Here is a 12,846-nt window from a genome sequence, read left to right as displayed (position 1 = left end):
GCAGATACAGAGACAGACACACAAAGAGGGAAGACGACGTGAGGAGACTCAGAGAAGATGGTCTTAGACAAGCCAAGGAGAGAGGCCAGGAACAGGCCCTTCCCTCACAGCCCTCGGAAAAAAATCAACCCTGCCGACATCTTGATTTTGGACTCCGGCCTCCAGAACTGTGTGACAAGAAAACTCTGCTGTTTAAGCCATCCAGTGTGTGATGTTTTGTGACGGCAGCCGCAGTAAACAAATACAAGTGGTGAGAGGCACTTTGAGGAAAGACAAAGCAGCGTAGGAGGACAGAGTGACAGGGGACAGAAGCATTTCAGAGAGGGTCATCAGAGTGAGGATGCGCTGACCTCGATGATTCCAAACAGCAAGGCCCAGCTGTTCACTCCACCAGCCTCTCCCCAGAGGGCTCCTCAAGTAGACGAAATATCCCAGAGGGCCTCAAGGCATATTTTTACACATGTGCTTACACTTGACTTCATGCGTTTTATGGTCGAGTTAAGTGACAGCTATTGCTCCTTAAAATATCGTTTCCCTCGATATTCCCCTTTCTCTTTCTTCTCAACCACCCACCATAAATTGTATCTACTGCCTCTCCGGTGAGGAGATGACGGGATGTGGATTCAAAGTCACCCCAGCAAAGAGCCAAGGTTTTCCAAAGATCTGTTTACACTCCATTGTGCCCTTCCCCTGTGACCCCCCTGACATGACAGGGGCAGGGGGGCAGCAATCTGGCATGCCCAGTCCAAGGTCATGGTTGTAGAACCAGCCTGCCTAGCCTGAGTGCACTCTGCAACTTTCGCCCAATTAGCACATGTGCTAACAAACCAAGGTGACCCAAATCCTCATCCCAATAATCCACAACCTCCCTCCAGACAGCAGAGCTGATGGGGTGGGCAATGAAGCAGTGGCTCTTAACATTTTGGAGGTAAATACCTCCTTTTGGAATCTAATGAAAGTCAAGGATCCTCTCTCCAGAAATGTAATTATAATTATAGTTTGGTGGAAACCAGGGAAATGACCTCTGCACTGCAAGAACCACCAAGAAACAAAGACAAAGAATAAACAGGGAGCAGGGAAAAATTGAGGAGGCTGCAAACATAGCACTGAAAGAGGACTAATTTCCTTAATATATAAAAAGTGCCTACAAATCAATAAGAAAACGACCAAAAACCCATGAGAAAAATGGAGAATGGACGTGAACAATGAACAGAAATAAAGTGCAAATTGTCATTGGACGCAGGAAAATATGCTCAACTCACTTGTAATAAGAGAAACTAGAAATAAAACAAGACACCATGTTTAATCTACTAGGTTGGCAAAGACCAAAAAGTTTGAGAGTACCTTGTATTGACAGAGATGTGGAAAGATACCCTCACACCAGGTTGACATGAGTATAAACTGGGAAAACCAATTTGAAGGCAATTTGGCAATATTTATCAACAGTTAACACGGTCACTCCCTTTCACCTAAGACTAGGAATTTATCCTTCAATATACTCGAAACATTTATAAAATGACAAATGGGCACGGATATTTACTGCAGCATAGTTTGGGAATAACAAAAAATTGTACGCAACCTAAATGTCCATTCTTTAACTGTCCTTCATTCCTTAAGTAGTGTCCACTGACTTAACCAACAAGGAGTGGGTAAGTTAATACGGTACCTCTGTACAATGACTACCATGCAATAATTTTAAAAAAAGAGGCGATTCTGTAGTAGTTTTGGGGAAGGACGTTCAAGACATATTGCTAAGTAAAAAAGCAAGATACTGAACAGCATGTACAGTGTAAAAATAGATCTCTCGAAACCTATACACTTACAAATGTGTGCACATAGAGCATCAAATGTATGTACGCTCACATGCACATAGAGTTTCTCTGGAAGATACACAGAAACCGGAAGCAGAGGTCGCCAGAGAGGAACCAGGTGCTGAGGTACAGAGGTGAGAGCCAGAATTACCTCTCACTACAGACCTTCTTGAAACCCTTGAATTTTAGACCAGGTGTCTACATTATCTACTCCAAAACTTAACCTAATGAATCTTAAAACACACAAAAATGATTAAAAACGAAAAAGAGCACAGTAATTCGAAACTGCATAGCGAAGTAGGGCAGAGCCGGCATGGTGGAGGTGGGAAGAGGCTGTTAAGAGACGGCTCTGACCTGAGCAGTCTTTTTGTCCCCCTGGAGGTCCCGAATCATTGCTCTAAGTGGCAACAATCCAATTTCCCACAATTCCTTCAACAAGTTTTCCCACAGCCCAGGAGTGATGGGAGAGACGAGGTGTCGCCCAGGAAAGCACGCTGTCTCTGAATTAGGCTCAGCCGTCGACAAATTAGCCCAACTCTGTTGGTACATAGTTCTCGAAAGAAAACAGAGAGAACACATAAAATACACAAGACACAAAAGTACCTTCAAAGTACCCACAAACTCCACAGAGAGCCCTGAGAACTCCGACTGAAGAGAAACGTGAGACCAGAATGCTGCGCAGGATGCTAAGAGTGTCTGGAATGGAGACTCCACTGACTGTGCCGTCATTTCAGCCTGAGAGGGACCACAACTGGGTCGGCAGCGTGAGGCGGAGAAGCTGCCCACCTTCTTGATGGAACTACCTGGACTCAGGCTCAGACGCCCCAGGCCCTGGCACTGAGTCACCCAGGAAGCAGTGGACACTGCGCCCCACTGCCCAGACTCCACCTCAGGCCTGAAGAACTTCCTCCGCTTCTGCCACTGCTGCTGGCTCTCAGCTGTGAGCTCGCCCCTGGAACCGCCCTGAGCAAGTGTCCAAGGCCATGCCCCCTCCCCAGGGCAGCTCCCATCCAGTGGCAGGTCCATGCAGAGGCATAAAGGCGCAGTCCCCTCGCCTCAACTTGGACACCTCTGAAGGGCCATCTCAGCTCAGAGCCCACCTTGGCATGGACAGGGGCTTCGAATGACACTGCACTGCAGCCCAACTTCTCCCTCTGCTCAGTGCTGCTCTGCTCCACCCCTCCCCTCCCCCCGCTTCCCTCCCCTCCCCTCGAAGGTGTTGGTCCTGAGGATACTCCTTAAAACCACATTCGTCTCCTGCTCAAGGCCTGCTTCCCAGGAAATCACCTCCAACCCAATCCTAACAATCTAGGAAGGTGTTGTGGGTTGAATTATGTCCCACCAAAACATACATTCAAGCACTAACGCCTGGTGCCTGTGAACATCACCTTATCGGAAATGGGTTCTTTGTAGGTATGATCCACTTAAGATGAGGTCGTACTGGATTAGGGTCAACCCTAAATCCAATGACTGGTGTCCTTATAAGGAGACACACAGAGGGAAGCAGGCCATGTGAAGACAGAGGCAGAGACTGGAGCGCTGCAGCTAAGAGCCGAGGAACGCCAAGGAGCGCCAGCAGCCACCAGAAGCTGGAAGAGGCCAGGAAGGATCCCCCCGCTAGAGACTTCAGAGGGACCACGGCCCTGCTGACACCTTGATTTTGGACTTCTGGCCTTCAGAGATGTGAGAGAATAAATTTCGGTTGATTTAAGCGCCCCCGTTAGTGGTTATTTGATACGACAGCCCTAGCAATAGAGAGGAGGAGGTGAGAGGGAAAATCGACTCATGGCTTTCCTCCACTTAGACAACGCAGGTAAGAAGCCGGTTCTCACCTGGCCAGGGTCACTGCGAGCATCCAATGAGAAAATGCAAGAAGACTCTAAATAAACCACAAACACTATACCACTGAGCTGGTATCTACGATAAAAGAGATGCAATAGCTGTCTCAAGTTGTGGAGGTATCAGCCTACTTGGGTACTATTCGGGTCCCGGGGTTCCCCTCTTTCCTGCTGGTCATCTCACCAGCCAGCATCAGAGAGCATGAAATGCAATTCAGGTCAGCACTGGGAGGGGGCCAGAGCCCAGGCTGAGCAGAGAAAGAGGCTTCACCAGTTGCTAAAATAAGGCTTGGGCGTTATCTCTGGGTTTCAATTAGCCAAGAGAGCAGGTCGCTCGGTTACCATGAATAATCGAGAAGGGCATTTGTAGCCCAAGGTAAATGATATTTCGTACACAAACCACTTTCCCACAAAGGACACCCAGCATGCCCGTCTCTTCGGGGACACACAGCGTCCACTCCCCGCACCTTCTGGGAAGATCACCATCGGGATGAATGACTGCCACGCTGCATTGGAACAGCCAGCAGCGTGCGGCGTGCTCTCAGGCAACCCAGCCTGTGCTGGTAACGCAACACCTGCAGAGAAAATTTAGGGCTGGACTCCTCTTCGTGGGCACCGTTCAGCGCTGTCGTGAACTCAACGCAGCCTTTGAAGTCCGTGTGACCTGCCTAGCAGGGAACCCTAAGAACCCAGCCCAACGTGCCAATTTGCATCATTCACAAGTACTTCAAAAAGATGAGGCTGGGCAGGAAGTTCAAAAAGAACGTGCCCACAACTGCAGCATGCAATCTCGGAAATTATAGGCGCCACCTTGTCACACACAACACACAGAGCAGGTGCCTCTGCCAGATGCCTCCTTCTTGCCAAGAAATCCCTGCTAAGGATTAATAGGAATTTCCAGTTCTCTAAGCATTTCTTGTTCCTCAGAGCCATTATACCCAAATTTCTAGCACTTTCAAAAAAAAATACAGGATTTAGCACCTGTTTGTTTCAGCAATACTCGCTAAAAACGGATCTGCCAAAAGGCCACCTCTAAAATTAGTCATATTTCCTGCTCCGCAAAACATAGTAAATGGTATTTTTAGTAACTCCTTCGCACCAGGTAGCTGGCACTGTCGTGCTCAAGGTCTAATTACTGGCAACTTACGAAGCAGGCAATCCTGATTTTTTAGCCCAAAAATAGCTCCAAGGAAAGCGATAAACAGGCTTTTTTTTTTTTTAACGGGGGATTAGAACAAGATATTTAAACACGTTAACCAATCATTTTACGTACCCTATTTTGTATCTTAGAGAGACTTAATCACAAAAGAAGGGAATGGTGGCATCAACTCTTTTCCTTTTTGCAGACTATCTGCCTGTGAAACCAGCTCCAGACCTGAGGTATACCTATGTTTTCTCTTTAAGCCTTTCCAACTATATTTTATCAATTTTTAAAAAATGTAATAACAGGGGCCAGCCCTGTGGTGGAGCAGTTAAGTTCACGAGCTCTGCTTTGGCAGCCCAGGATTTTGCCGGTTTGGATCCCAGGCACGGACCTAGCACCACTCATCAGGCCATGCTGAGGCGGCGTCCCACATAGCAGAACCAGAAGAACCTACAACTAGAATATACAACTATGTACTGGGGGGCTTTGGGGAGAAGAAAAAGAAAAAAAAAAAGAAGATTGGCAACAGATGTTAGCTCAGGTGCCAATATTTTTTTTAAAAAATGTAGTAATAACCTATATGTGCCAGGGACTCTGCATTTCATAGGTACCAGAGGCAGCAAGCACAACCTTTGTGGATCTTTCAAAGTCAGTACTCCATACTCCTGCTCAGCAATTTCGCTTTGTCTCAAAGCCACACAGAAGGATACTTTTCCAAATCTGATTCTGTGATTATTTTCCTTGTCCAATCATCAACTCACCTTTAGTCAAAGACACTGTCTGACTGAGAACGTACCAATTAAGCATTTCACGGGACCAAGTGAATCATTTATTTTTAAAGCCACATTAACAGAGATTGCCTCCACTCCCAGCTAAGGGAGGACAAAATTAGGTCTCGCCCAAAGCCATTCTTTCTTTTCAAGCAGTAAAAGGGCCATCTAGATTCAAATGACTTTCAAACAAACAACTTCAGAGGAAAGGCTGGCAAAACACTGTCCTGCAGGCCCGTGGTGGGAAAAGAAGCCTCTTGATAAGATAGGATTGAAGCCTGAAATGAAAGCCAGGAAAAAGTGGCTCCTTTTGTCATCTGGACTCAGACAGTAATTCCCAACAAGCCACGGAGGATTTTGCCCAAATCTTTTTGGAAATGTGCACCAAGTCAAAATGCAATACTCCAAGTGTCCTAAACCAGCAACACTGGTTGCTGGTATTTTGGCACAAATCACCCAAAATGAAGAGTGTAGTTTGCAACTGCAACTGTGAAGCAGGCCAAACGTGGGCACCCTCTCTTCTTCCCTTTTGCCATCCCCCCTTTGGCTTTTTCATGAACTGATTCCCAACCACAAGCTGCCCCGACGCTTGCCCCAACGCTTCCCGTCGGGGGATGATGTGGGGGCATACATCCATTTCTTACTATGGTATTCATGACTTAATTCTCCTTCTGCCGTGGTCTGTGTCCTTTAAAAAAAGAAAGGAAATGAGAAAAGTGAAATGCTTTATGCAAAAAGCACGCACCCCCAAAAGGGGGAGGTATTTGGCTGGGAGGCCTCCCCCCACCACTCACATCACCCACCATGGGAGACAACTCATTTTTCTTCCTCAGACCTATCACCTCAAGGTCTCCCCTTGCTCGGCTCACATGAGTAACCCCTCTCCAGGGGAAAATCCTCTTAATAGCTCACCTTTTAAAGAGACCACAAGGCTGCAAATAGCATGAGGTTGACTTCACCTTTTGGCCTGAGTAAGACAATTTCCAGAACATGAGCGGGAATGGGGACTCATGAACTCAGCAATTCTTCCCAGGCAGAGTCATGCACACACACACACACACAAACATTTTAATCTCTACATCTGCCAAAGCCCAAAACTATTAGTTAAGCATTAAAGGTATTGGATTTGGGAAATAAAAGCTATGAATGACACCCATTGTTTCTTCAAAGCTGACAATCAAGAACTAAAATCCAGATTTCTCATGATGCTGGCAGTCACCGGGGCACTGATTCTAAAGGCTGGAGAAGGGCACGCCAGAAAAATCTCTGCACCTCCTCCCCCACCCTAAGAACCACCGTCCTTAACTACATTCAATCAATTAGTTTAGCGCAATAATTTTACATCCAATTAATAGTTCCTCGCATTGCTGAGATGAAGCGACTCATCACTGAAGAAAGATAAGATGGGAGAGAAAGGGGCATGGGCCCCCCCGGGGTGAAGGAGGCACCTCATTTGGACCTCATTTGGGCAGGAACTCCCTGTATTCTAGAATGCCCTGTGGGTCCAGCACAGAGCTCCAGAACCTGATTGCCCGGCTAGAGACCGAGCTCTGAGTGCGTTCAGCTAAAGTTAACAGCCTCGTGTTATGGAGCCAAAACGCAGCGGTGAGGCGCGGAGTCACAACACGGCACGGAACGTGGAGGGCAGCCAGACGCTGCTGAGCGGCAGGGCAGGGGAGACGAATGTGCTCGTAATGTTGGCCATTACGCTGTCAGCATAAAGCCTCGTCTCTTCTTGCTTAAGTTTTAAGAAGGAACATGCACAACCAGACGGAATCCTATACATTTCGAATGAAAATAAAGTTCTACCATCCGTGCCAACAGGCACTGACACAGGCGCGGAGGAGCAAGCGCGCTGTAATTAGCGCCCTGGCCCATGTGTAAGTGGGACAGCCCTCTGCGAACCAAAGACAAGCGTGCCGTGCTGCCTCTGGTCCAGAATGAGGTTTGGAGAGATTTTTTCTTCTTTGAAGAGTTACTCAATTCAGTGAGTTCATCCCAAACACTCCCTTTTGGCATGAAAATGTTCAAGCAAGAGGCACTTTTTAAAACGACTCACTCTCGCTCCATTTACCCAAAACAAAAAGGCCCCCCCCCCCCCCCCACCCACCCAGAGCGGCTGTAGGAATACAGGACAAATGACAAGGATGATGGAGACCTGCACTCAAATGCACCAGGACACGGTGGGGAAGGAGGGAAACCAAAGCTAGGCGAGGCAGGTCGCCCTGCAATCAGCGGTCCCACGGCAGAGTATTCCCAGGGGCTGCCAGGCTGGGCAGAGGATCCCAGGTCACAGGGCAGAAGCGTAGGTAGGAAGCCCTGTTCCTGCCATACTGTTGATGCCCCCTTGGTCAACGGGCCATAGAAAGGTGCTGCCACCTCACCTGCCCTGAGCAACCCCCAGCCATGGGGGGGAGACTTCTGTCTGAGATGACCAGGAGCCTGGGGCAGCCTCAGTCTGAAGTAGCTCCAAGCTTGCGGCCACTCCCAGGCTGGGACGGCCTCACCACTTGGGGCGACCCAGTGCCTGGGCCACTCACCTCAAAACTAAGTCATCATATCTTGGGTTTCTTCTCACAAATCTAAGTCACAACTTAGATCTTCCAGGGGCTCGCCTGGCAAAGCTTAACAACCAACTAACTTCTCACAAAGCTGGAGAGGGTGCCGCTCCGGTCTCTGGGGGTCTTCCTTTACTGTCCCCTCTTCTACAAGGATAAGAAGGCCCCTCCCAACCTCTGAAGTCTGGGAGTACCTGCCATAGCAGGGTCCTTACTGCAGCTTCCACCCTGGGAAGGGGGGGGGGATGGAGGGAAGGAGGTGGGGATGGGGTTGGGGGCGGCGTGTAAATGCCCTCCTCCGGGCGTGCAAACCTTCCCCAGCTGCCCTAGCCCACGGGTGGAGAGGAAAGACCCTGGGGTCTCGGCCTTCCCCCACCGCCTCCCCAGAGCCCAGGAGGGTGATCAGACTCCAAGCTCCCTCAACGGCTGGCTACTTGGCTCTCTCACCCTCAACATCAGGGCCCTCGCCCTCCAGCGCGGGATCCTGCCTCTCCGCTCCTCGGCGGCTCCTACTGGCCCCGAAAGCAGAGCCCCCCAGCCCGACCCCCGCGCTGGTGTCCGCCAGGCGGCGCCCTTCCAGGAGCACAAAGGCTGCGGGCAGCTGCGCGGGGAAACCAGCCGCCCCCGGGGAAACTGGCCCCAGATCGCCCCTCGGGAATAGCCGACACCCGGGCTGCGAGGGCCTGCGCGCTTTTGGCTCGATTCCTCTTTCAACCCGAGAGGAAAGGCGGGGGACGGGGGGCGCCCGGTAAGGACGACGCAGCCGGACTCCCAGGGCAGTGCTCTCCGCAGGGTCCCCGCTAGCCCTTCCCGCCCCGACCCCCCAACCCCAGCCCAGGGGCGGCGCGCCCGGCGGCTCGCTCACCTTCTCTCCGGTCAGCACGTGCAGCCCCTCGCGCACCTTGGCGAAGGAGCCCTCGCCCAGCTTCCTGCTGCCGATGAGGTAGTTGCCCACGCGCTTGTGGTGCTGGAAGTCGCGGAGCCGCTCGCGGGGCACGCCGCTCACCCAGGCCGGCAGGAAACTTCCCTCGCAGGCCGCCGCCGGCCTGGCCGCGTCCTCGGTGCCGCCGCTGCCGCCCCCGGGCGCCACCGGCTCGCCCAGGAGCCCGTCCCCCGCCGCCGCCGGCATCGCGCTCGCCGCCGCTCCGGCCCGGCTCCCGCCCTCGCGGCTCCTCCTCCGGCTCCCCCGCTCCTCCCGCCGCCGCCCGGGCCCGGCCCCGCCCGGCCCGCGGCTCCCGCGCCCCCGGCCGCCGGCGAGCGCCGCGCGCAGACAATAGCGGCCGCCCGGGCGACGGGATGCCGGGGACCCGCCCCCAAGAAGTTCTTCTTCCGAGGGTCGCCCGGGCCCCTTTCAGGACACCGGGAGCCCGCCCCAGGTCCCGTCCGGGCGGCTAATGACAGTCGCCCTGCTCGGGCGCGCAGGGAGCCGCGCCGGCCCGGGAGGGGTGGCGGGGGGCGCGGTCCGGTGCCTGGGTCCCGGAGCCCCGGTGCCTGGGTCCCGAACCCGGGCGCCTCCGCAGCCTCCTCCCTCGCCGCCGCCGGCTGGCCCGCCGGGCTCGGGTCCGGCTCGCTCGCTCCTAGCCGTGCGCCCGCCGGCCGCTCCCGCCCGCGAGCAGCGCGCGGCGGGCTCCAGGCGCCCTCTGGAAGGCAGCGGAAGAAAGCCCCATTCAGTTTGAATTTGCAGAAATTTAATCCGGTCGCGGGCGGCGGGAACAGATGCGAGCTCCACTCCGCAGCCTGTGCACTTTCAAATCCCTCGTAGCCCCTCCTTCCCCGCGCGCAACAGCCAAACTCGACCCTCGCTGGAGAGGGGAGGGTCCGGGGAGGGGAGCGGCGGAGTGGGCGGCGGAGCCACCTGAGCGCCAGACAGGGGGACCCCGCGCAGCCTCCGAGGCGCGCGCTCCCGGCCGCCCAAGTCGGGCCGCCTCCGGCTGCGCCTCTCGCCTGGATTCTGGGCTTAGGCTTTCTGGACCTTTCGGCGGTGAAATCCCTCATCAGCTGCACCCACCCGGGGCAAGAGGAAGGGAGGGAGGCGCTCCTGAACCCCGTGGATTGTGGGTTAGGTGCCTGGTGTCCACCCCAGGGCCTGACCCACCGTAGGACCCTCTAGACCCTGGATGGACGGACGGATGGATGGATGGGTTGGGGGAAGAGTGGGGAGGTGGTGGGGCGTCTGCCCGGGCTCGCACGCAGACAGGATTGCTATGTTGGAGGAGGAGCAGCCGCAACAATAATAGTAGCAGCAGCAACGTAGGAACCAGGGCGTATGCTGCCTCTGCCTGTGTTGACACCTTCTTTGCTTTCCATTGAAATGATGCCGGTGATCGCTGGGTGAGGTGGACCAGCGCTCCCTGCTCCTGAAGGCTTTTGTTCTGTGCGCGCCCCCTGCTCATCCCTCATAAACAAGCGGAGCTGCCCTCACGACGCTGGTCTTCTCCAGGATCCCCAACGTCTTCTCAAACCCAAAATGAGGACTCTCGTGAGGGAGAGGCTGGGGGCTAGGTAGGGGGGAGGCATTTGCAAAATGCTACCTGTTGAGCAGCCAGAGAAAAGGCGCCAGCGTTTAATGCATCCTTAACCCCTGATATTACAACATCAGAGTTGAAAGGGAGGATTCGGTCCTCACCAAGTTCCTTTCATTATTGACTCCTCGGTAAACAAGTATAGCATGCATGATCCACATCAAGGGGGGGGGGGGGGGGGGGGGGGGGGGGGGGGGGGGGGTGCCCGCTGTCCTCAGCCAGTGTCTTGGGGGCTCTCTGACCCATCTGAAAAGTGACCCAGGGAAACGCCTATTTTAAACAAATCTTACTTTAAATATGCTGTAATCACCCACTCTCGTGTTACAAGTCCCCAGCCTTGCTATGACTGAGCCCATGTTTTCCATCAGTCTTCCCATTGTTCCCATTTTCCAACATTCAAGATAGCTTTCAAATGTTTTATTGCTGTGCTTAAGGGACCGCTTTGTCGCCACTCCACCCCGGCAATTTCTGCAAGGCCAATCCAATCCCTTTAATGTCTGTGCTTCAATAATCAAATTTAAGACAGTAACATGGCCGGGGGGCGGGGTTTGAATGCCCAGCACAGGACCAGCAGAGTAAATGTTCAACAAAGGTCCAATGAATGGGGAAGATGGCACTCACTTTGGGGTCAAAACCGTTCTCGATCATCCTTCAGAAAAGCTTTTGGAGTTGCCCCAATGTTGTTTTTATAGAGTATGACTTTTTAAAAATTCGAGGACCCTAGCTCTCCATGAAAATTTAGAAGTCCCATTATTATGATATAAGGCAACTTTCAGAGACTGTTCATCAAAGTATCTTTATGGACTAAAAAAAAAAAAGTAGCTTCAGGCACAAAAATGGTGGAAGACATTTACAATGAAAGAGAGATTTTCTTTCCTTTTAATTATCCTCTTAGGGTGGAGGTCAGGAAAGGGGTGAAGATGAGAGAAAATCCAGGCCCATTAAATCTTTTTCAAGCCTGATGCCTGGGTTTGATTCAAGTTCACTGCTAATTCCATCAGCTGGGATGGATGCCAAAGAGAAGTTGGAATCCTGTGCCGGCCTGGGCTTAGTGACTGGTTTTTGAACTACAGGTCCTGTCTCTGAAATGACCTCGTTTAATAAAGAATAACCCCAGAAATTCCTTTATGGGGGACAAATTAGTACTCAAAACAAAGCATTACCCTCATATTAGATATGCAGAAAACATCTGGTTGAAAAGCAGTAGTCCGGCATTGAAGGTTCTCTACCAATTATCCCAGACTAAATTTCCTCTCCTCCTACGGGGTCTCCCTGGGCCCTAAATTTCAGCTGCCTTCATCCAGGATGGGATTTCCTCACCTCTGCATCTTTGTCTATGCCATTCCCACCCCCAATCTGCTGCCTCTCACCCATTTCTACTTAGTACAGGTGTCCCCGTTGCTATGAAGCTTTTCGCGATCAATGAACTACAAGAAACTGATCACTCATCCATTTCTGTACTAAATATCATTCATTTCACATGCTTCTTATGCCCTGTATTACTTCCTACGAATGTCTTCCTTTTCTTTTAAACTCATTGAGAACAGGAGCTGTGTTTTATTTTGTATTTTATTTGCCCTGGAGCACTAGCACAGTGCCCGAGACATGGTCATTGTTCAATAAATATTTGTCAAATAGATGAATGAGACCCATCTTCCCACGATTCTCCTGTGAGTGGGGTTTCATTGCTCCTGATGGCAAGACCCCATCTGTACCAGGGGAGGACGTTTCTAATAACTTTCTAAAAGTGTTTGCTGTTATATCATTGGTTGCATTTAAGAGGTCAACAAATGTAATCGTTTGTCTTGTCAAAATGGCCCATTCTCTAACTTGGATGAGTTAACCCTTTAAAAGCCATTACCAATCACGGTGGGTTGGAAAGTGACGAAAAGCTTTCTCAGTTGACTTGTACCAGCTGCTTCCTTCCTCCCCATCTCCTTCCCCATCTCCTTCCTCCATATGGCTGGGAGAGTGTCTGTGTGCTCCCACAGAACGCCAGCTAGGAGACTCAGCTGGAAGCAGTCAAAGACAATTAGAAATAATCAGGCTGGCGTGGCTAGGAAATGAAAGTTGGCTAGACGGGGTGAGGCTGGCAGAAGCCAGCTGGTGACTGGAGAAGGAACAGATCGCAAAGCAAAGACAGCAGGCATGAATAAACTTTGCTGGAAGACATTCTGTGAACTCTACTCATGAATTCTCTCCA

The 12,846-nt window shown here is 51.7% G+C and overlaps 1 protein-coding gene across 2 annotated transcripts in view; it reads right to left on the bottom strand.

Annotated features, from left to right (window-relative positions):
- LOC124231254 (hormonally up-regulated neu tumor-associated kinase-like) overlaps positions 1-9,613 on the bottom strand; it is a 103,233-nt gene extending 93,620 nt beyond the window's left edge. For both annotated transcript variants that reach the window (XM_046647937.1, XM_046647938.1), the window contains exon 1: positions 8,987-9,613. In XM_046647937.1, coding sequence (XP_046503893.1) covers positions 8,987-9,250 — 264 coding nt within the window. In that variant the 5' untranslated portion in view covers positions 9,251-9,613. The remainder of the gene's footprint in view (positions 1-8,986) is intronic.
- Positions 9,614-12,846: the final 3,233 nt, after the last annotated feature.

The sequence above is a fragment of the Equus quagga genome, chromosome 21 (assembly GCF_021613505.1).
Source record: "Equus quagga isolate Etosha38 chromosome 21, UCLA_HA_Equagga_1.0, whole genome shotgun sequence".
NCBI classification, from domain to species: domain Eukaryota; kingdom Metazoa; phylum Chordata; class Mammalia; order Perissodactyla; family Equidae; genus Equus; species Equus quagga.
Note: the sequence above shows the minus strand (reverse complement) of the source record. Positions and strands in the feature narration are given on the sequence as shown.